At 33.2% G+C, this 25,231-nt stretch overlaps 2 protein-coding genes across 2 annotated transcripts; one reads left to right on the plus strand and one right to left on the minus strand.

Annotated features, from left to right (window-relative positions):
- Nucleotides 1-2,706: 2,706 nt before the first annotated feature.
- Nucleotides 2,707-22,196, plus strand: LOC110029471. The gene is made up of 2 exons (XM_020731776.1): nt 2,707-3,014; nt 21,078-22,196. Exons 1-2 carry the CDS (start codon nt 2,736-2,738, stop codon nt 22,179-22,181), a joined length of 1,383 nt encoding a protein of 460 aa, XP_020587435.1. The 5' UTR covers nt 2,707-2,735; the 3' UTR covers nt 22,182-22,196.
- Nucleotides 22,197-22,244: 48 nt separating this feature from the next.
- Nucleotides 22,245-24,804, minus strand: LOC110029470 (protein IQ-DOMAIN 14-like). The gene is given in 5 exon segments (XM_020731775.1): nt 22,245-22,333; nt 22,430-23,077; nt 23,635-23,856; nt 23,943-24,094; nt 24,097-24,804. Coding segments are annotated over 5 exon segments (1,323 nt in total). The 5' UTR covers nt 24,377-24,804; the 3' UTR covers nt 22,245-22,312.
- Between the last annotated feature and the right edge of the window lie 427 nt (nt 24,805-25,231).

A 25,231-nucleotide genomic window follows, 5' to 3' on the forward strand; every position in this document is an offset into this window, starting at 1 on the left:
TTACATTACCCCACATGATAACTAATGAAATAAAATTTAGATGTTGCATTATACTAAAATTTAGTTGTTGCGCTAGACTTTACAATCTCATCCACAATTCTTCCATATGATCTGAATCTCAATACTTAATTAAAAATTTGGCTAACAACTGTGTGTCATCTTCAATCCAGTAGCAAATTTAATATCATTTGAATATAGAACAAATCCCATAACATTTCAATGCAAATTAAGTCATTGACTCAATATTTCTCTAATATCAAAACTCTCGTTAATAATAACATTGTGTTAGATTTTCAACTTGATCTTGTGGGAAATTTTCATATATTCTAAATGGTCTTCCTCTTTGTTGCCAAGCTTTCTAAATGACAGTTTGACCAAAGTTATTGTGTGTTAGTTTTGATGTTTTCTAAGCTCCTCTTTGTACTGAAGAAATTAGCAACATGATAAGGAAAAATAACGGTATCAAATTAAAAACACTTTTGCTTTTTCTCACCTCTTACACTAATCACGATGACAATATTATTTCTAGCAAATGTTGACTCTCTAATCTATCATGCACTAAGTATGGTGCCTCAGTGCCTCAAGCCTTTAAAGGTTGACAAATTTTAATAATATAAAATAGAAGGTTAAATATAAAGTTGACACAATTAAAACTATTTTGGGTGTATAATAATAGTTTTTATCATATGAGAGGAAATACACTATTTATACACCTTATATAGGGATTATCTAACTCCCATTCTCATACAAGATTCACCACTTCACTTCTAATTAAGATTTGATATTATCACTTTCAAATATAATAATAAAATCATATAATTTTTTTGGTATTAAAATTTAGGAATTTTTAAAGAGGGTTTAATCATCAATCAAATATCTTAAAATTTTAATAGGAGATTGATTAAATTGTGTAAAAGGTTAATCATAATTTCAAAGCATAAAAAAATTTAAACTAAGTAGAATCAAATATATAAGTTCTTAAAATATATTATGTGTATTGAATAGTTTTAATTGATGAGGTATATGGGTATACTTAAACTTCTAAAAAAGCCTTTAAATACCACTTGATTATCTTTATGTTTTTAATACCTTCGATGAATGATTAAATATCTATAAAAAATGAAAATGCTTAATTCACATATAATTTTTATATTATAAACCACAATTATCTATAGAAATTGCTAATGTAACCTTAAATTAGTATACTATATAAAGAAGAACATATAAAGCAAATGAAATTTGATGTTATTAAACCTTTTAAGGCAATTTAATTTATTAGTTTAGGGTTTTTTGAAAAGGAATGCAATATAATTGAAATGTTGTGTATTTGATATACTTTCAAGTTCTTAGGTTTGTTGTAAAATAAATATAGTAGTTTATCCTTTTTTGGTTTGATTTGAAGAAAACTAAATTAATATAAAAGATGCTTAGTGGCGGCGATCAATACAGACCAATCAACGACATTGGGAGCGGCCTGCAGTTTATAATGTAATTAAAAATCACCTAAATCTAATGAATTCGGAATACACAAGTTTTGAATTGCAAAGTAAATTTAAATGTTATAAAAAATTTACACTATATTTCATTTTCATCTAACCAAATGCCAAAATGTAAAAAATCTCTATATTTGATTTATTTTACATGAAAAATTCAATCAACCAAACTTTTTCTAATGAATTAAAGCACGCATAAATAGTTTACTCAAATATTAAGTTTAATCACATTTATTATTAGCTTTATTTTTTAATCAACAATGAGTAAGTAATTCTTGGTTAATTAGCAATCTTAATTTATGTTTTATTGACTATTACTTGTATATCAAGTTGATCAGATTCGATCTAACTTGACCATCATATGAAATCAACCTTGAAAGTATGACTTACTTAATATGGGCATGCAAACCTAATGTTTTTGTTAGAATATACTTGAAATCTAAATCTTTAAATTGAAGAGAATATTCTTTACCAACTCCTCTGCAGATCTTGCAAAGTAGACTTGAGATTGGAAAATCATTTTCCTTATTGCAATCTATAATTCATTCTTCATAATTTTTCTTCATGATATTAAAATGTTCAATAACATCTAATTTCGTCTTAAAATTGAAGTTGATGGGTTAAGCGAGCTATTCTAATCATGGCTTACTTGATATGGGCATGCAAACCTAATATTTTTGTTAGAATATACTTGAAATCTAAATCTCTTAATTGAAGAGAATATTCTTTACCAACTCCTCTTCAGATCTTGCATAGTGGACTTGAGATTGGAAAATCATTTTCCTTATTGCAAACTAGAATTCATTCCACATAATTTCTCTTCATGATAATAAAATGTTCAATAACATCTAATTTCGTCTTGAAATTGAAGTTGATGGGTTAAGCGAGCTATTCTAATCGAATTTTAATTTAATTGTGTTGATGCAAGATGAGATTTAGCATCTATTTTAATTTAATTGTGTTGATGCAAGATGAGATTTAGCATCTTAGAAAGAAAGATGAGGAGTGATAAAGGAATAAATGAATATTATAATTACTTATATTATTATTTTTATTATATGTTATTTTTACATTATCATATTGTTATGTATAATGGTGACAATATTCTTTTAAATTGGACAAGGCTTCATTTTAAACCTAAAATGCACGTCCAAGCCCAATCACATGTTTAGGGCAACGCCTTAACGGCACGGCGTCTCTGTTATCAATACCGTACCTTTTCTGCACCCAGCGCTGGCAGCCATGGAAACCGAAGCGGAGGTGTTTGAACCATTGGAGCTCCATTACTCCGATCTCGTCCTCCTATCTTCATCCCGTGCTGCTTCATCCTCTTCTTCCTCCGAAGAACGGGAGAGGATCGAGTTTGTCTCCAGCGCTGTCATGAAAGCTCTAGGGCCGTTGGGTCCTGGTCTTCTAGCGATCACCGGAGTTCCGAAGGCTTCCGATTGGCGCCGGAATTTTCTTCCTCTAGCGCGGAAGTTGGCACTCCTTAGTAAGAAGGAACGAGCGCAAGTGCTCAAGGTAAGCTCGCATTTTGCTTTCTTTGGTTCGGCTAGTTCCTTTCTATGTTGTACTTCTCATTTATGCTTTTGGAGATTTCAAAAGTTTTTTCTTTGTCATTGTCTGTCTGGATCATGTTATGTAATATTCTTGCCTTGTTTGTGCGATGTCATTGCTGCTGATATAGAGTTCTTTAGCTGGGATAAGCAGGCGTCTGGTTGTTGAAGGTTCATAGGTTTGCTAAAATGCTATAAAAGGTCTACTAGGCATGAGGTATTTGCATCTTGATATTTATCAAATAAAGGTCATGTTTGATTATGGTATGATTTGGCTATAAGAATGATTTAACTCAATAGGATTTAGCGTAGTTAATCATAGAAAATACAAAAGCAAGCGCAGAATTCTCCATGGAGCCATAAAATATGGTGCATTTGTTGCATTTTAAGCATAATGTAAAATATTTAAAATAATAAGAATAAAATGCAGATAAATATGAAGAATTATTTAAGTGAAAGATAAACTATCTTAATAATAGAAACGTGATTTGCATATATACCGCTCAACTCCTACATATTTACATAGTTAACTCTTAAACTTCAATTTAATTGCATAATGCCATCTTACCTATGCATGAAAATGTTTATTTCACTGTTTCAAAAGTTAAAATGGAGATATTTTTTTGTGGTGTGAAAGATTTGGGTCGCATAAGTGTAAAAGGCAATGTTATGTGTTAGATATGTAAATACATAGGAATTGGGTGGTATGTATATAAATGCACCTAATAAAAATAACAAAAATAATGCTTACACTAAAGTGCGCAAAATTTCAATCACTTAAATTTTAAAATATTTTATATTTATATTTTCTTACAACTCTAATATTTTTATAAAAAATAAATTTCTCTATTAAAAAATAGTTATCATAAGTCAAGCAACTTTATTTCTTTCATTAGCATCATCATTATTTTCTAAATCATAATCTTCTTCATTATTTTCACCATTTTCATGTTCATTCCCAAGAATTTTTAGTCCTAAATGAAAATTTAGATTGCTCTTGAATATTATATTTTCTTTCATAGATATAGTGTCTTTTAGCCCTTTGCAGTAGTATTTTATGCAAAATCTTTTTCACCAATAATTACTTCATTATTTTTATCCCAATCATTGTCAATCTATCATGTTAACTACCATTTTGCTTCATTTATATTATTTAAAAAGATAAGGTCAATAACATCATGATTGACTATATATGCAAACTAAAACATTGTTAAATTTTGCGTAAACTATATCTTTGAGATGATTGCGATCCATTTTGTTTCTTTCTTTGCTAACAACCTGTATTTAAAATTTATTAAATTATAAAATTTTGCAATAAGAAACAATAAACATTATTATTTTTTTGCTTATTTTCAAAAATGCTCAAATTCTCTTCACATCAAGATAAAATATGGGTTAGGCTACGAATTCTAGTTGCAAAGCATTGTTAGTGAGCCAAATGTTAGCCACCAATCAAGTAGAAGTTTTCAAAAACTTTCATTGTCATATTAAAATATTATTCAATATTAATTATATCTTTATCACAATTATATTATTTGGTGTTTGAATGGCCTTTATCTTATAGTTGCAGGAATACCAAAAAGCCTTTCATGTGTATTATATATGCTCATCTATTGTTAATTTTATCTTTTTCGTTGACATCCTTAGCCAATCTTTAATGCATGCCCATGATCCATCGGCTATTTCTTTGTCCTTTGCAATATCAATTTTATTGAAAAAGTATTCTGGATTTAAGAAATGTGTTGTTGCATGTAAAGATCAGCGGAGTTGTACTTTCCATATTCCATCAATAAATTAAAAATTTGCTTTTACTTATCATTATTGGTAAAACGAATCGCTTCTTTGACCCTATCCATTACTTAATATATTCAACCCATTAATTTTTTTCCCATAAACTAATCTAAAAAGATCTTCAACAAAGGGCCTCCAATTTTTCAGCACATAAATAACAATATTTTAAATAATTGCTTCAAAATGGTTTATTGTGTTTGCTTTACCTTGGTCATTTTTTTTTAATATGAACAACAACAACAAAGCCTTAATCCCACTACTTGGGCTCGGATACATGAATCCTTTTTCTCCATTGCATCCTATTTAGTGTCATATTTTCATTTAGTTCTAATAAAAAGATCATTTTTTATACAATAAGCCCAAGTCTTCCTAGGTCTACCTTTATCTTTCTTAACATAAGTCGAATCTAAAACATCTACTCTCCTAATTGAATCATCAGATAGTCGATGTTTAAATTGTTCACATGTAAATATTTTCTTCAAATATATTTATTGATGATGAAAATTTTGTAATATTAAAAGGGTAACAACAAACTGAGTTTTGGAAAGCTTTGATAAGTGATCTTTAATTTGCACACCTCATTAGGCTATGTAATCGGAGTCCTGAAAAAAGAAAATTATATACCACTACCACATTCTTAAAACATTTTAATCTTTGAATCTTAAATATATCATCTATTATTAAGTATAATAATGAGAGTTCAATAAATCCAATGTAAGTGTGGATGTGTATTCATCAATAAGTTTCTTGCAATAATATCGAAAATCATTCAGAAATAAATAATTTATCTGCAGAAAAATAATCTATAGCTTAATTGAAATGGAAGCATTCATTGAGTTACTATAAGAAAAGCATATTCTCAAAAGTATTAACTGACTACTTGAATGACACAATGTGATTCGATCCCCTCAAGATGCTCATTAGCAGTATTTTTTACAGCATTCTTTGAAAAAAAAAATGTTTTCAACTAAATCTATTAATCAGGTTTCTTTTGGATGATTCACTAAAGAGTAAGTCAAACTTTTTTCACCATAGGATGTTCAAATGTCAACCATAAAGAAAAGTTATGTTTAAGATAAACTTTTTCACGGTGTTGCAATAGTTCATGTGTGTTCCATCTTCTTCAAGTGTGAAACCCCTCATGATAACTAGATGGCTTTATACCACAACCAAATTGCCTAAATTCTTTTATTACTATTGAAATGGTATCATTATTTAATTGCCTTCAAGGAAATAACAACATCATACATCCAATGACAAAATATTTGGATTCCCCTTTCTCTCATTTTTTTTCTAACATCTATAACTTTTTGCATTTTACCCTTTCGTCGGTTTATCCTTAACAAGATTTGGTGTAAATATACTGTCCAATGACCTTTTGCCTTTGGATCATTAAGCATAGAAGTTCTTAAACTTTGATTAGAGGCATTTGATTTTGATTTATGATATCTTTTTAATATTTCATCATATAAAATAACTTATGTCGTCATATTAAAATCATTAATTTCATTAATATATTCATATGACATTTCATTAACTAGAAATTTCAACTTCTTTTAAGATTTATTAATTTCATCTTTCATTTGTTGAGGGTAGTTAATGCAAGATTTATCATTTTGAAAAGCCCCAACCAAGTATTTTTTTATGATGAATAATTCCTCATTTTATCATTTTACCATAAAAAAACATTTCACGTAATTGTTATAATTTTTTTTATCAAGATTGCATATTCTTATGTTGGATTATTTTTTACTTTTTTAATTGGCTCCAACATTTCGTTAAGTGCCTAATAATAATAAAGGTAATAATATAACATATTTAAATCTATTTTTGCTTTCTTAAAATTCTATTGATAATACCAAAACGCGCAAACAAGTGTTAACCTGAAAGTTAATTCAAATTGATTATCTGAATAAACTTTAAAAACATCTTTAAAGTTATTCATGCATATGCTTACAATTTTACTATTTCTCTTTACTATTTTGTAAGCATTCACTTGTTCACCAATATTCTTCAGTTTTATCTTTTGTTGTTTCTATGCAAAAACTTATGAACTGCTTGCAAGTATGATTTAAAAATTTTAGCTTGTAGCGAGATGTGGCTTGCGGCAGTGATGGATATGCAATAGGATTGATGTGGCTTACTTAGGGTGTATGGCAATTGATTTGGAGATCCCAATGTTGAAGGTGAGACAAACTGCGAATTGTTCTTTTCCAACCCGAATATGCCGAAGAAAGAATATGAGACAAGCTCAAGCCCAGCTCATGAGTTCAAACCAAAGTCAATGGTTGGTGCTCTCTTGAGGATGCATAGCAGTGGCTCATTAAAGGATACAATGATGGAAGCTTGCGTGAACATCTTGGAGGATGCAGTAATGGTAGCTTGCTAGAGGATCCAATGATGTGAGCTTGCACATGAACTTGTAGCAAAAACTTGTTGCAGGATGCATTGAACTCATTGGAGGATGCGACCGGAACTCACTTGACGACTCTGAAGTTACGATTTCTTGGTTTAGTCTTGCTAGCCTTTTTTTGGGCAAATAGGTTGGAACTTAAAATCTCTAAAATTCTTCTTGATGAGATTTGAGCTAAATCTTTTTTAAATCCTGCCCAAAATATGACACCAATTTGCCTATTTAGATTTAATGATGGCATTAGGTTTATAAATACATGGTCTAACTAAGGGTCTGTTTGGCGCAGCTGCAGCTTCCCAGCTTGGCTGTGGTTGCGCTGCCCCAGGAAGCTGCTGCGGGGAAGCAGCTGCGGGGAAATTGACTGTCTGTTTGGTGCAGTTGTGTGAAAACAGCTGTGGGACAGTTTTTTCTGGAAAAATGACCATCCTGCCCCTGTTCGTTAAAACTGTTTAAAAGAAGACTGTAATAACATGCTACCCTAACCAACCCTTACTATGTTAAAAAAAATACAATTTTTTTAAATACTGAAAATTTCTTAGAAAGAATTATTAACTATTTTTGAAAAAATAAAAATTTTATTTTTAAAAATAATTGTGAACCACAAGTTTTAAAAACAAGATAGAAAAAAATTATAACAATACAAATGATCCCAAATAACCACACTTCGAACTTTGCCTAAAACTCCACAACTCCAGAAATTTATTCAGGGCAAGGGAGTGAAGTCATGTTCCTCATTTCATTCATTTTGTGTATCTTAAATCTCTTTGAACGGAGAAAATATTACGTAAATTGAACAACAACATGAATCTTATCATACCGTGCGTTTAACAGGATGATATAATTTACACCATCATCTGCATGTCCGTTGTCGGGGCATTTGTAGAATATAAAGACATTATAAACACCTAATAAGAATATAATAAACGCTAATCACAAAAATAACCAGTAAGGATGATATCAGATGTCATCCAGAAATAAGTGCAGATTACGAAGAGCATTGAAGGATTTTCATAATAATCCAACTAAAAAAATAAAATTACAACTGTGCATTACTAGCAGCGCTATTCTTTTCATAATGGTCATTTTCAAAGCTAAAACAACAATTTCTTTTTGCTAAATATGGTCAGTAAAATTTAAGTTGCCGTGGTTTTAACTCCATCCTCAGGTCCCCATGGGAACAATGGCTATCATGAAAGCAAAAGAACAGGGAATGGTTGCTCAAATGCTCGAAGTGTGATAGTCATAAATGCATGTGATTCCATTGAAAGTAGAAGCTTGACAATTCTTGCTCAAATGCAGGTACCAAACATCCCCATAATGTGATTTCATAGCTATAATGCTAAGTATTTGAAACGCTTTAAAGCTGATTATTCGTATACGAACAAATCTTCATAATGGAATTGGAAAATGACTTTAGCTACTGATTAAACTCTCCCAGACAACACGAACATTAATTCTTCCAAACGAACAAATCTTCATTCCGTTTCACCAGCAATACTCCAATCGTATACTTCTTTTTACTTGCAGATTTACAGCTTGATGAAATATCTGCCATCATATTGAAGTTTATAGGATCATAATCGTATATGTGAAATTATAGAACAGCCTGTCATTTAATTGAAAGATTAAAGTAGGCTAAGAATTTGCATAACCAGTGCATGAAGCTCCAACCAATGAACGTCAGAATGGTTGATGAATGCAATATTACATAAAACTGAAAGATTGTTTTTATGACTCAAAACTTATTACCTCAAGTCAATACATAAACACCAAAGCAATGCTTTGGACCCAGCCTTAAATTAAAGGAAGATTTACATACATACCATTTAACTCATATGCATTTACATATCTAACACCTAAACTTCTATTTTTACATACATGCCACCTTCTATATGCATGAAAAGGATGAAAAGGAGATATCACTTTTCAAAGTTACATTAGTGGTATTTTTAAAGTGATATAAAAGATTGCTGTAGCATAAGTGTAAAAAGTAAAGTTTAGGTGTTAGATATGCAAATACATTGGAATTGGGTGGCATATATGTTAAAACAGGATATATTCAAATAAGACGAGCTTGTACGATATAGAATTATCACCTATACTTGAAAAAGGAAACATAGAGAAGAAGTAACCAAGCAATTGTTCGAGGGTCCTGGTCGAGGAAGAAGATCGCGGGGAAGAAGAACCTAGTGGCGCGCGGGAGGGCGATCCGCGGGATTGGGAGGAAGAAATCGACGCGCCGGAGTGGCGATCCGCGGGATTCGGAAGAAGATTCGGAGGAAGAAGATCGAGGGCGGGAGGGCGGGACGAGGGCGAAGGGCAAAACAAGCCTTTTCACGCTGCGAAGCTGTGCCGTGGGGAGGATACCGCTTTCCGCTTTTCGCTTTTCTTCGGCTTTAACTTTCTTTAGCCGCGACGCTCCCAGCCAAACATCAAATAATCGCCATTCGAGGCCGCGAAGCCGCAAAAAAGCGGCCCCAAACGGACCCTAAGAATTCATATGTTTAGAAAGTTATGATAATGCACATAAGCAACTCAAATATCACTATAAGAGACATTTTAGATTTCACATTGAGCTTGTTATAAAATTATTTTAAAGTTATTTGTCAATAGATGACTCCTATCTACAATAGGATATCATGACATAGGGTTTAAACATTGAATTTTGAATCTAAACTTTGCTAACCTAGTCGCTAGCATTTTAATATATCCATTCCACTTCATGTTACCTTTTCTTCTTCTTCTTCTTCTTCTTCTTCTTCTTCTTCTTCTTCTTCTTCTTCTTCTTCTTCTTCTTCTTCTTCTTCTTCTTCTTCTTCTTCTTCTTCTTCTTCTTCTTCTTCTTGTTCTCTTCTTTATTTAACTCCATTCTCTTCATTGCCTTCATCATCGGTGGTATCAGATTAAAGTTTAATTACTTGTTGATGGCGAACACCATACCTGACTTGCTGCTTCTCAACTATTTCTTGTGCATGCAATTACTCATCTCAACCTCCCTTCGTCGATGCTCACATGGCCCCTGCCTTCTCACCTATTTCTTGTGCTTGCAATTACTCATCACAACCTCCCTTCGTCGATGCTCACATGGCCCCTGCCTCTGGCCACAATTCTTGTCTGATAGTGGACCTCACATTTGCAACATTGCTTCGCTGATATTGATTCATTTGTATTCTGTGATATAGTATAATCTCTACTAATATTAAATTTTCTATAAAAATTTTTTATTAAATTATAATGTGAGGTCTTATGTCAATGGGGAGGTTCACAAGACCATAATGGCTGGTCTTATAAACTTGTCTTATAAGTAACATAGTCCAAGATAGCAATTATAAATTTCATGTGCTATTTTGTAATTTTAATCAACAACAGAAGTACTTCAATTCAAAATTACCTAGAAATGTTGATGTGTAATTCTTATACATTTAGAAGGTTTATTTGCAATATATTAATTTCAGTTTGTTTGAACTAGTCAAGGGAAACCCACATATTTGATGTTTGACCAAACTTAGCTAACTATTTAGTAAATGCCATGAGGTAAATGGCTGATGCCCCTTGCAAAATTCGTCAAAAGAAACCAAAGCTTGAGACATGCTTGTGTAGCCTACTTTAGTGGGTTTTAATTTATGTGTTACATTCTTTGTTGATATTATTTTTAAGTAGGTAGTCCACATGTGGCTTTCTTTCATATGTAATTGTAGCCATTAACACCCAAGACACATTCACATGAACATCCAAGGGATGCAATAGTCTTGAGTCTTATGTTGTTCGGTACAAATGTACTTGGCTTATTTTGATTGGCGTTTAGTTATTAGGAATTAATATGTTTGTTTACTATGTTTTCACATCAAGAGTAATTTGTGTATTTAATCTCCTGAGCGTTAGATTATCATTGGATATTGAGATGAACCTAATAACCTTTATATCACCCTTAAGCTTTGAGTAAGTTGATATTGTGCGTTTTTTGAAATAAATGATTGTGATGTATAATAATTAGGCTTTACAACTTATAGGATTAACCTAAAGGTCTCCTTATGTGGCATGAATCCCATTGGTTTATTAATTTGATAAGGAATTTATTTTTCTTGTATTACACAAATGAAGTATGATAACTAGTTTGAATTTTGAATTAAAATGATGACTCTTTATGACTCAAGTAATTATATTAATTAATATTGTGAAATAGTACGTGTCTGCCTTTTTTTTTTTTTTTGAAGAAATTATTCTAGTTGAATATTTACTTATGCAAATATTCTTCTCTTTCTCTTCTTCTCTCTTATTTCATGTCTTATCTTTCACCTTGGCTAGTTGGACTTGTAACAAACTTTTCTCTCTTCCAATCTTTTCCTTCACTCTCTTCTATTTTGTATTTACTATATCCTTTTTTATCTTCTACAACCTCATCTCCAGAAGGCATGGAAATCAAATTGATAATTTACTATTAATAATAGGTAAAACTAAGAGGATGGAAGCTTGGCAAAATAGAGGTCTCTTATTTGGTGTTATTAAAATTTGCATTAGACTATATCACGCACCCATTCACCAAAGAACCTTCTCAATTATTGACTATCAATTGAAAAACTTTTTAAATTATTTTGACCTTCTAGTTAGCTTTGTTGAAGCTATTACAATTCCCTCCGAATACTCAAACTAATACCTAATGGAGTATAAGGAATGTTCCTACAAAGTTTTTGGGCCTCATGTTAATTGCTTGAACTTTGCGTGATCAAATTTAGAAAACAAATTTTACTCATAAAATTAAAAATTGTCAATTTGTTGTATGCACATATATTCATAACGCACATTCTTTTGCACCGTTATTGTATTATGGCTTATACTGTGAAAAAATTAAAATACCTCTCATTCATTGTCACCCGAGAGTACCTTATTAAATTCTAAGAGCTTGCCACTATGATGAAGTTCATTAAAGAACTATTCTTAAATATCAAAATGGATATTTAACCCTATGTACTTGTTATCATTGCTCACTTAAAAATGAGAAATATAAGAAATGAAAACCAATGCTAAATGAGTTTGTGCTAGAACAAGCTTTTTCCTCTTCACAATCAATTACCTAAATAACTTATCCGAGAATCAACCTAACTGAAGTCAATTACTATTGCTCTAAGAAATTTTGCCCCCTCAAAGGCAACTCTAATTCTTAACACCTATTTCATGTGTCTCCAATATGGTGGCGATGTTTATTAAGTGTCCTATGCGTGATATCAAGCATGCCATAGGCCTCATATCAACCTTTCACGTTGTCATCTAATATCTAAAACTAAAAGGCATAGTCTTAGTTCATATGGTGTTCTTCTTTTCTCAAATGAATGAAGGATAATTAATGATGAATGTTCATAAATAGTTGTCACAATAATTTCATCTTTTACTTGAGAAATTTAAATCTCTTAACTCCCAAGTAGATTGGATGTTGGATTTTATAGCTAGTCTTTTCTTTTTCATTAAGTTTCAGTTATAATCAAGTTAGGATGCATCATGGTGATTGATTGAAATTTGCATTCTAAGCACCACATGACCTATGTGAATAGTTGTTGAAGTCATTTGGGTTCTCCAATGCACTTAGCACATTCATGAGTATGATAAACTTGAGTGAGAAAGCCCTTCATTGAAAAACTTTTTGTTCATTATTTGACAATATTCTAATTTATAATGCTAGAATTTGATCATGTGTCCCATTTGCATTTATTTTTTGATAGAGTTTGACCTACCAAACGTTTTATCAATCTAAAGAATTGTGCCACACTTCAACCCTATGTTGCATTTCTTGGCTTTGATATCTTTATTGAGGTTGTATCTACTAAACCTTTTAAGGTGAAAGCTATCATTGTTTGTGTCAAAATCCTCATCCATGATAGTTATTTAAAGTTTTCATGGTTTAGCCATATTTTATTGATGATTTATAAAAGGGTTTAGCAGTACAATAGCCCATTAATAAATGTCTTAGAGCAAAAGAAGTTTCAGTACACATATCCTACAAATGATGATTTTAAGCTGATCAAATTTTTATGACTCGGGCCTTTTCTATTTCATGAAAATATTTGAATTGCTATGTGATGTTTTGGGCATTGGCATGGCATTAGCATCGGTAGTGTTCTTAGCAAAGTTGGTCATCTATTATTATAGTGAAAATTAAATGAGGTAAAGAAAAGATGCTCTTTCTATTATAGAGAATTTTATATTATTGTCTAGGTGCCTTGTCACTGGCAGCATTATCAATTTCCACAAGAGTTTTTTAAGCGTTCTAATTATGAATTTCTTAATTATTTACGTTAGTAAATTTAATACATATCATTATAAATGCATTGCTTTTCATTAGGAATTTTCTTTTGTAATGCACTGGTGAGCTAGTGTGGGCAACAAAGTTGTTGATGCCCTTAGTTGCATGCATTTTTTTTCTCTCTATTGTAGTTTTTTCATTACTTAATTTCATCCAATTAAATTAGATTACCGTCCATGTCTTGACTTATATAAATTCTTCCTTGGCCTTCAAGAATCTAGCCAGCCACTTCCATTTGAATACCTTTATGTGATGGTTTTTTTTCCCTGACAATTACTTTATGTAAATCTTTTGTAATTTTGTTTGTGTTATCTTTATTTGAGAAGTACATTTTAGCAAACTCACAGTACAGTTGATCAAGAGAAGATAATCGATCTTTTTGAAGAACAATTTTATTTGTTACCTACAATGATTGATGTTGCTCGCACCATTGGAAAATGTTGCACTTGTCTCCATGGAAGTCCATAAAAAATAACTTTTAGGATTATGTATGCCTTCAAATCATGCCTTGTAGAAATATTTGAAGGTGAATTTTTTTATAGGTTTACTCTGCACAACTTTTTGTCCTGATTCCATCTTTGTTGTTCTTTATCTCTTCAAGAAGACTTATAGCTTACCTTGTTCAAAACTATAGATATGTCTCATATTGCATAGCTTTTCTTTGAAGAGGTTGGTTTTCCATCTTAAATTATTTCTACAGAGATGCCAAATTTGTGGGGCATTTTTGAAAATATAGTAGAATATAGATGGAAGTAATTTGAAATTATCCTCTTTCATTTACAAACTGACATGCAGATTAAAGTTGTGAATTGTAGTTTGAGAAAGTTATTAAGACATTGTTGGTGACCACTTGGGTAATTAGGACTGATCAACTGTCTAATTTTTTAATAACAGCTCAATTAATCGCACTTTTTTTTTCCCAAAAAAGAATTGGCCTATAAAATCATATATCTCATGACAATGCCATCTTTTTTGTCTTATCATGCTTCAAATTTTGCTGAGCACATATACAAAATTCATGCTATTTTTAGATTACATATTGCTAAGCATATTGATAAATAAAATACAATTATCAATGCAAGTAGTTGTATTCAAAAATTCAATGGAGTATGTTCTTGTATGCCCATCTTGCACACTTCCTATGCGACACCTTGCAATCTTGAAGAATACAGGATCTGATGCATATTTAATTGACCCGCCTCAAGATTTTAATATTAGTCATATCTTCAACATTAAGAATATTAAGGCACTTTTGAACCTCTGATAATATTCGAAAGTATTGCTTAAGGTGGAGTTTTTATCACTATAAATGTGTCACTTTTTCTTTTATTTGTTGCGTTCTTGCTTCTTTTATTTGTAGATTCTCATGAATGAAATCACCACTAGCCCTCTGTCAGTGTTGTCTTGTAGATTCTCATGAATGAAATCACCACTAGCCCTAAACAGGACGAAAGCGTCACCTCCTTTGATGGAGAGATAATCTGCCTTAGGATGATCATGGATCTCACAAGAAAAGATACATTGTATTATACTAGATTTCTTAAGAGAATACAATCGCTCTATTTCTTCAAAGAAGTGTTTTTTTTTTTGCCCAGTAATGGTGATGCGGAACAGATTTTATCCATAATAATCTCCTCTTATCTAATCAATAAGGACCCTTTTATATGAAACCATTTAATTTGGAATTAGAAGTTGCTTTTGCAAATACTATTATTCTTCCTTTCCTGTCTTCCTTATTGGCTAGTTGGCCTAATGGCTCTTCTCTTTTAGTCTCTTCTTCCTCTTCGTTCTCTTATTTTTTTATTATTGTCTCTTGATCTTGCACATCTACGCTTTAGTCTTGGAAGTGAAAATTGCATGCTTTTGAATGACTGGTCATCTTCGGATTGGATTTTACTTGCATCACAAGCAAGCGCTTTAGACTTTTGGTGGAATGAAAAATTATATTCAAGAAATATATAGCAAAGCTGATAAAAGCCTTCACATATAATTGGAGCTTTTTCTATTTGCAGGCATCCTTGAAGCTGGCATGAAGCTATAACATTTGACTGAAGAAAGAAAACACTTTCCATTGTACGAAATTTGTAGCTCATAGTTGTCAAAAAGAAGAAGACTTAAAGTTTAGCTTTGGAGGAGTAAGTTGCTAGTCTATTTTGTCACTATTGCAAGAGTTGTGGCATAGGCTAAAGGTTTGGTAGAATTTTTTGTCTAGAGAAGAGGCCAAATGGGAAGATTAGAAGAAAAAGATATCACCACTACTTTGGAATTAGTTGGGGTTGGAGAAATAATGCAAATATTATATTGTCCTCGATGTTGCATGCACATATCACTAAGTAAACCAAGGAAAAGTTATTCTACCTTATAGTTCAGGTGAAATCTATCATCATCAATGCCATTTTGGATCTATATAGTGAAAAGAGAGTTGCCTTAGCAATTTTAATTGAGAGAGTTTAGTCAATCGGGATATGCTTTTCTCTAAAAAGAATAGTGAATAGTAGGAGGTTTGACCAAGTATATTTCTATTTTAGTAGGATTAGATCAGTGATCGGCTTCAAGTCCATTTCTTTTTACTTTAGTTATGAATTTTCTTGCTGGATATTTACAAGAGGATGTATCTTAGTGCATCCTTTTTGTTGATGATATCCTTATTGTGGATAAGACTAGTGAAATTTTAGGAAAAACTTGAATTATGCAGGTCAATTTTAGATTTTAAAGGTTTTTGTTTGAGTTGACTAAAATTGGATAAATGGAATGTAATTTTGGTAATAGTAGATGATCAAGTAATTTAAATGAATGAACGTTTTAGGTATCTCAGGTCTATTGTTCAAAGTGATGGTGATATAGATGAGGATGTTATTAATAGAATTCAAGTTGCATGGTTGAAGTGGAAGAATGCATCAGACCTATTGTGTGATAGTAAAGTACCGCTTAGAAAAGGAAAATTTTAGAAGATGTTAGCGAGACCTTTATTGCTTTATGGTACAAAATGTTGGCCTATAAAAGAGAAGCATAAAACTAAGTTAAATCTTGTTGAGATGAGAATGCTTAGGTGGATGACTGGATTTACACTTTGAGACAAAATGTGAAATGAATATATCTGTGAAAGAGTTGGTGTAGCTCTAATGTCATATAAGATAAAAGAGAGTCGTCTTAAATGGTTTGGTCACATTAAACATCAACCATGTGATGATCCGGCTATGAGAGTAGATGTTTTATATTTGACTTATGTCAGGACTTGAGCATGTCGTATAAACATGATCTTAATTTATTAGAATTAAATGAAAATATGACACTCAATAGGAACCAATGGATAAAAAGGATTCATCTACCCGACCCTACTTAGTGGGATAAAGGCTTGTTGTTGTTGTAGAGGTTAGTCGCTTCTACTTAGCACTCAAAATCATATTTTCTATGTGAGTTTCAAAAGAATAACGTTTGTCGAGTCACTGGATCATGTATTCTTAAGTTTGTTTTCTTTGGAGATTTTATTAACTAGATAGAAGTAGTTTATAATGTTGTTTCATTGGACGTAGTTCATATAATTTTAAGTAGTGCATATTTTTTATTTATGGATGCTATTTTCTATAAAAGATAATAAAATTTTATTCTTGTCAAAAGTGGTAAAAATATTAACTCAATCAATATATTACTTTACCTATAGGGGTTAAAAGCTCTCCTCCTGTTGAAAAACACAAGAAGTAACTTCCTAGCTATTGATCTATTAATATAAGACGTAAACCATGCTAGGCTATTCAAAAGCATGTGGCTATATGAAGAAAGAAAAATAAAGAAATAATAAATCTTAGTGACAGTAGAAGAAATGAGCTCATTTATTGAAGTAAATGATCTATAGTGGTGGAGTCATGACCTAGATTATTCTTTTGACAAAGGTTCTCACATAACATGGATAATCGAATTGAGGTCCTTTTACACCTTATTAACTAATGGGGTGAGAAGGGAGAAGGTGACTCCAATAAATAAATGTTTTTTTTTCAAAGCGAACGTTGAAGCTAACCCACCTGCCAAATTTAAAAGGGTAAAATTGACTTGACCGACAATGTTGCACTTTTTGAATCCATTGTTTAAATACTCGACATTAATAATATGCCATGAAGTTCAATTTCTTCTTCATGAATTTTAAAGTGCTGGTCCTTGGGTGATTTTCTTGACTGCAGTTGAGTTTAGGGAGACAAGACATCTAGACTGTTGGATGTAGATTTAAAGGACAACGACATTATAATGAATTTTAAATTCCGATTTCGTTCTGGATAAATTTAAAATTTACATTTTATGCTAGAACTTTGTTCTGGAGTTTGTCAAGGAGTTTGTTTTATTTTATTATGTAGTTAATTTAGGGAAGATTTCTTGCAATATTCTGCTAGTAAATAAGTATTATTCTTGCAATAAAAATCATCCACTAATTCTCCCAAAAGAGCCATGCCATCAACAAGTTCTCCCAGTTTCTTTTTACTCCCTCTCCCTCTCTCTCTCTCTCTCTCTCTCTCTCTCTCTCTCTCTCTCTCTTGCACGCGTGTTCTCTCCTTCTAAACCCCCATCCCCAACTAGATAATAAAAAAATTGCCTTTTACTGCCTTTGTAAAGCTCGACAATGGCTTCTTCACACTCTGCTGCAGCCTCAGGGCAGAGAAAGCTTCTAAGCTGCTGGCCGGTAGTCCACCTAGTCTTTCGCGTGCACAATTTCAAAAATATACCCCCACCCTTAGTTATATATGTTGAAGTTGGATTTTAAAATCTAACATGTGTTATTAACTTGAGTGCCTTGAATGGAAAGCTACGTTGAAAGCATATCCGATTAGTTAGGAGAAAGGCTACAAAGATTCAAGCACAAAGCGCGTCGTACAGAGATGTTTAGGTCTCATTAAAAACATGGAAGATTCACATACATACCTCTCAATTCCTATGTATTTACATATCCAACACCAAACTTTTAAGTTTTACATATATGTTGCATTAACTAAGCATGAAAAGTTGTATTTCACTTTTTAAAAGTTAAAATGGTGGTATTTTTTATGTGATATGAAAGATATGGGTGGTATAGTTTTAAAAAAGTAAAGTTTAGGAGGAAAGCTACAAAAATTCAAGCACAAAGCATCTAGTAAAGAAATGTTTAGGTCTCAATAAGAAATTGGAAAAGTCACATACATACCACTCAATCCCTATGTATTTACATATCTAACATCTAATTTTTTTAAGTTTTACATATATGTTCCATTACCTATGCATGAAAAAGGTGCATTTCACTTTTTTAAAAGTTAAAATGGTCGTATGATATGAAAGATTTGGGTGGTATAATTGTAAAAAGTAAAGTTTAGGTGTTAGATACGTAAATGCATAGGCGCTGGGTGGTATGTACGCAAATACATAGGAATTGTTGACTGTTCACTGTTGCCTGGTTATGCGAAAGTTGGCTGATGGAGTAGGCATTTCTTTCTTATCTCTTCATTTTTTTTCCTTCTAAACTGATGTTTTAGGGCCCGGTTGGCATCACTTTTATTTTTATTTTCATTTTTGCTTTTGCTTTTGTTTTTGAAAATATGTTTGGCTGTATAATATATATATATATATACCAGCCCCATGATGAGATCCTGTGCCATGTGCCTATAATTCGACCCCCCACGCAGCACGGTAGGGATCGAACCCTTGCGGGGACTTACAGTGACCCTGCCTACCAACTGGACAAGGAGTGTGGCACTATATATATATATATATATTAAACAATATATTGTTTTTAAAAACAACTACCACAACCAAACATTTTTTAATTCAAATCAATACATAAACAAAACAAAATAAATTAAAATAAAAAATATAAAACAAAAAATAAAAGTCATCCCAAACAGAGCTACAATTTTTTCTTCCTTTGTTTGAAATAGCTTGAAACCGGCAATAATGGGCTTTTAGTCACAACTTTTCGTACTTGATAAAAATTAGATTTAGATATAGTTGGGAAATTTACATACATATAACCTAATTCTTACCTAATTACATATCTAACACCCAAAGTTTGATATTTATGCTCAAAACAGCTTATTGTGTATTATTTATATATAAAAAGATGTGGTACCCCCATATAGTTTCACCTTTCAGTGTAAATAATCCATTTCACCTTAATAATAATGGTGATATATATTCTTAGATCATAAAGTTGGTGATTTTTTTTTTTCTGATTATTGTAATGAAAGATCATGTTTCCTTTGTCCTCCCTTGCCTTATTTGATGTTTTATATATTGGGCTTTGAATATAGCCAACCATAATGATTCTATATTTGATTGGCCTGGCATTGTTAATTGACTTTACAAAGAAACAAAGAAATTAACTTGCCTGTGGCTTCTAAATTGATGAATTATCTGCTCTTTCACAGTGCTACTGCTTCTGCTCCCCACATTAACCTTCTATACTTAGCGAACTCAAAGTTTTCAAAAAATTTTGAAAAATGATTTGGATTGTTTTAAAATTTCCTTAAAGAAAACTTTTAAGTGAGTGCAGCCTAAGCAAGGATGGTGGTATGTATTTAGTGCCAAATAATTTTTGCCTTTCATCCTATGTGTATTCTTGCTTGATTGAATTTAGCAATTTCTCACTTTTGGGTGAAATTGGTGAGCGAAAATAGAAGTAGCCTTTTGACGAGCATATAAAATTTGAAGTGCCTGAGTCTTAGGCTTCCTGATGTAAAAGTTCTTCATTATGGAATTTAGGCAATTCATAGTCCAGTTCCCAAAGCAATGGAGTTCTATTATTTATCCTAACAATAGGTCTCATCAAATCCTTCGCCACTTCTATTGTTTCTCTCTTAAGGCTGTATCTCTCTTGTGTTTGAGAAAATAGAGTTAATTGTTCTACTAGTTGAAGATACGAAAAATTAGTAGCAAGGTTGAGATCCACAACCTCATAAAAGAAAGAGGATGCGTGTGTGTGTTTCATGCTTATTTGTAATAAAAAGCAAAAGATAATAAAATAAATCGTAAGAGAAGCTTGGACCATTTATAATGCTATGAAGTGGATCAGCCCATCAATCCTTTAAAAGCACAGATAGATTGACCTAACAGGTATTTATTTGAACAAGTTAACCCGAACAAGCTTTGGGCCAGCCTCTGAGCCCATTTGTTATTTCAATCTCCGCTTATTATGCGATTTGACATTAAAATGATAAAGCATTAGATATAGGATTTGAATTCAAATCCTCCTATGAATTCTAATCTTTTACTGATATCATGCATCAACTGTCAATAAATATTGTTAATTTTGTTCAATTGAAAAGTTTACTAAGCAATAAAAAAAAAAGTCCAAAACCATTCAAAATGATTTTCAAGTTCAATACTTATGTTTGAAACCAGATTCAGATAGATTCAAGCTGAAATTCATTAAATTAAAACTTCCAAGTAAGCTTTTTGCATTAATTTTTACCGGAGAAATACAATTTATTTTGAATGGGTCTTAATTTACGATTCCATTTAACTTGTTTTGATTTGTCCTTCTTCTTTGGAAATAATGAACATATAATTTTCAGGATAATGGTTTGGGCAGTGATGTACCGATGAAGAATCTTGATAGATCCGTCTCTTCATTTGCCATGCAGTTGAAATATGAGCAGTTTTCAATCTTAGAATCAGAATCACCAATCTCTAACAATGGAAAGGAAGGTAGTCATGAACAACAGTTGATTGGCCAAATGTTCAAAGAACTAGGCCTTTGCATGATAAAACTGGGGCTTCAGTTAGCACAGTTATGTGATAAAGTGATTGGTGGTGGAGAATTAGGGCAAAACATACTCGATGCGGGTACCGCAAAAGCACGCCTCATTCACTACCATTCTGTGCTAGACAACCTCATCCTAAAACAGGAGAACAAGAGAACCAAAAAGTCAATATCAAAGGCAAGTCCAATTACCCCAAGCCTTACAAATTTGCATGTTTCAGCTTCGTTAGATGATAAAGTTCTTCCCAAGTTTATAAGAGATGTTGAAGACTACCAGCTCTTATGCAGCAAAATTAGCCCTGAGTTCAGTCATGTAAGGAAATATTTCTCAAATCTGTGGCAACAATGGCACTATGACTACGGAATATTCACTATCCTAACATCTCCTTTATTCATGTCATCTTGTGGGACAAATGATTCTTCCTGTGTCACAGATTGTTCATCTCTTCACGAGCATACATACTTGCAATTATTTGATTCTACTAATGATAGGGTTCTTTTGGTAAAAGCAGCACCTGGGAGCTTTATTATTCAGGTAGGGGAATCAGCTGATATCCTATCAAATGGAAAGCTCCGATCAAGTCTACACTCAGTTGGCAGGCCTTCAGAGATTGAAAGCCTGAGTAGAGAGACCTTTGTTGTGTTCCTGCAACCTTCTTGGAATAAAGTGCTTCCTATTCCTAGCTATCTTATGGATGCCAAAGCGAAAGATGAGAAGCCTTGCATAAACAGTGATGCTTCCATTGTCGGTCACATGGGTGGATCTGGAGGCTTACGTCATCTTGTTCAAGGAATTTTCAGAAAAATCCCACCTTTATCATCTCGGCTGAGACGTGGAATGACTTTTGCAGAATTTTCACGTGAGACTACAAAGCAATACTATGGTGGAAGTGGCACGCAATCTGGTGGGAAATAATCCTGATCCCTTATGGACTTGGCTATGTGATTTGATTTTATTCAAAAAACATGATTGATTCTACAATGACAGTCACTCGTACATACATAGACGTGCAGATATAGGACTGCATGATCAAAAGCTATAAAGTGTCAGTAATTACTCCCATCGACCTGCACCAATAAAGAATGAGCCATTCAGCCAAAGCTTCCCTTTGGAAAAGCCACGTAAAAATCAAAACTTTGTCGCACTAACAAAGTTATTCGTACCTCATACCCCACTATAGATCTGCAGTAATTGGTATTTGTGAGTAAAGTACTTGTTGAACCACATTCACTCTCGTTGAGGGACATGTTGGACTTATCAAGCTTGATGGACCACGGATATTGATAACTATTGGATGTCAAACCAACGTGAGAAGAAGATCTTTGCATTCTAATATCCCTTGGAATAGTTCTTCCCTCCAGCGACATTCTTTTCTTGCTTGATTGCCTCTCATAAGTCTCAATTCTTGGTCTTGGTGCGCTTTGTGATCGTACCTTAGCCCTGGAAGACTCTGTATTAGCCATGTAATTGGGACATAGGGGATTGTCAAAAGAAGGATGTGTGGGCATGGACATGGCAGATAGGTGTGGACTGCTTTGAGCTGCAGCAAAGGAGAATTCTTCAAAATGGCCACTGTAGGCTCTGGGGCTCACGGGATTCGTCTCTGTTAGGGTTGATGGAGCAGGTGAGAACTGTGGTGGGAGATCATCCTTGTAAGGTGTGCAGGCAGCTCTATTGTATGTAGAAAAGCTCTGGTCGAATTTCTCAGTTTGTGCCATGGAATAACTGCTTCTGCCTTTTGAATTGCTTCTCGTCTCCCCAAGATCCATCTCTACGATTTTGATGTATTCTTCATCGTTGCTATTCAGTTCCTGCATCATGAGGCACTTGTTTCATGTAATAATATGAACTTGAACTAGAAAGAGAGAGAGAGAGAGACTTGGCACTGTAGCGTTATTCTGAAGCACTGCAGGTGCTGCTAGGGGAAATTTGCTTATATAACTCAAATCTACATATACTGAGGGCCTAATGTGACAGACTTCCTCAGACATTTCAAATGAGATTTTGTCATTTGAGGAATTCCTTGAGAACTTTGTGGGGATTCTCAGGCGGAACATGGGAATCTTTTTGTATTGGAATGTTTCCATTAGTAGGAATTCTTCTGGCAAAAACTGAGATTGTTGTTGCCAGACGCAAATGTAATCAATCTTCATATGAAAAGTTTCACATATTTTTTCATTTCTCACATCTGTAATAAATCTAATCTTTGCTAATGATTTGTCATAATAACTAAACAATTTTCATGCCAAAAAGAGAAATGCACAAATCTTTTCAAGGGATGATTCCTCAATAAATTTCTATAAGAGATTCCTTATTAATTCTTTATTACCTGAGGTTTTGCAAAGCAACACTTGAGAAATTTACTTACAAACGATTGTCGGAAACGAGATTTCTGTGGTGATCTCCTGTAATTATGCTGCTTTTGGGACTCCTCAACCATCCCAATCCTTTTTGCGCGAGCTCGAGCCTGAGCATTAGCCAGTGCCTGCATGCATCGGAGGGTTGCAGAAGCCTGTTTTCTGACCAAATGCCCTCTCACCAATGCCTGCAATTTTACTAATCCTTTCAATGCGCATAAAGCTTTCCTTGCCTGCAAGAAACAAGTTATGTTTCAAACTCTAGGGTTCTTCAGAAACCATTATTGGATCCGGTTGTTTGACAGGAGAAGGTGAGTACCAGGTAAGATCGGAAAACAGACTGAATTCTGATCGCAGCAGCCTCCTCAATGGCTCTCGTCGTTCTCCCATTTGCAGCCGCAGTGAGACGCACCACAGCTGCCGCAGCCTGAGCTGCAGCCACCGCAGCATCTGCAGCTGCTGCGGTGGCCCCCGCACAACCATCGCTTGTCTCTTCTGTTCAATCTCGGACTCAAACAACCCATGGCGAGGTACGTTTACTCTCGCCTCTGCAGAATTCGAGCCCTTCACGGATCCCACTGATCTCCGGAAGCTCCACCTTCTCTTCTCCTTTGCGAGTGGAACCGCTACAACAGCCGATCTGTTCTCCGCCGCCAATCCAATCATCATCGAATCTCCATCCTTCTCCTTCTCCTTCTCCTTCTCCTTCTTCCCTATCAACAAGCTCCGGAACCACTTGCTTGCCTTTCCCATAGCTCATGAAAGCTCCGGGAATCTCCACACTATTTCCTTTCTATCCCGCTACAACTCCATTGCTGACCAATTTATATGTCCTCATGACCTGCCAACCTTCTTCTTTACACTACTAACTGGACTTGGTGTGGGGAAACCATGGAACCAATAAGATATATCTCAAGCAATCTTCACAACTGTTCTTCACTAATAATAAATGGCAGCCATTGAAGGGGAAGAAGAGCAATTATGCCGAAGGGAACATTAATTTTAAAGATCAGTAACAGAGCCGAAGAAGGCCATGTGGCTGAAAGCAGAGTTGGACATTGCAATGCCTGCGGGAAGAATTAGTTGGGCGGATGAGGGCCATCTTCTATTCTATCTGTCCTATTCTACGAGCAGAGAGCCAGCTTTTCGTATTCCCATCATAATAAATCCATCCGTTGCCCAACTCCTCCTTTCAATGCTCAATTTTGTTATATTAAACCCCCCTTAATCTATGGATTTATTTGCATATCATTTATATTTTGTTAAATAAGTTTTGCATTCCAACTCTATTTTATTTATCTTACAGATTTGGTGTTTTTTTTAAGGAATATTTTTCTTATGTTTTATTATATATATCATCTCATCAGGGCATGGAAGTGCATTTTATATTTTAAATGTTAAAATAATGATATTTTTGCGGTAATATGGAAGATTTGTGTAGTATTTTATTTAGTTATTAGATATATAAATACATAAGAATTTGAAGGTATCAATGCAAGGAAAAATATTACATCATGATTTTTAACGTAGAGCAATGTTCCAAGTCCAATGAAATGACGCCATGTGGAGGTGAGAAAAATTAAAAAAAAAAAATTGTTTTAGCGCAGG

This window comes from Phalaenopsis equestris, unplaced genomic scaffold (genome assembly GCF_001263595.1).
Source record: "Phalaenopsis equestris unplaced genomic scaffold, ASM126359v1 Scaffold000577, whole genome shotgun sequence".
Classification (NCBI taxonomy): domain Eukaryota; kingdom Viridiplantae; phylum Streptophyta; class Magnoliopsida; order Asparagales; family Orchidaceae; genus Phalaenopsis; species Phalaenopsis equestris.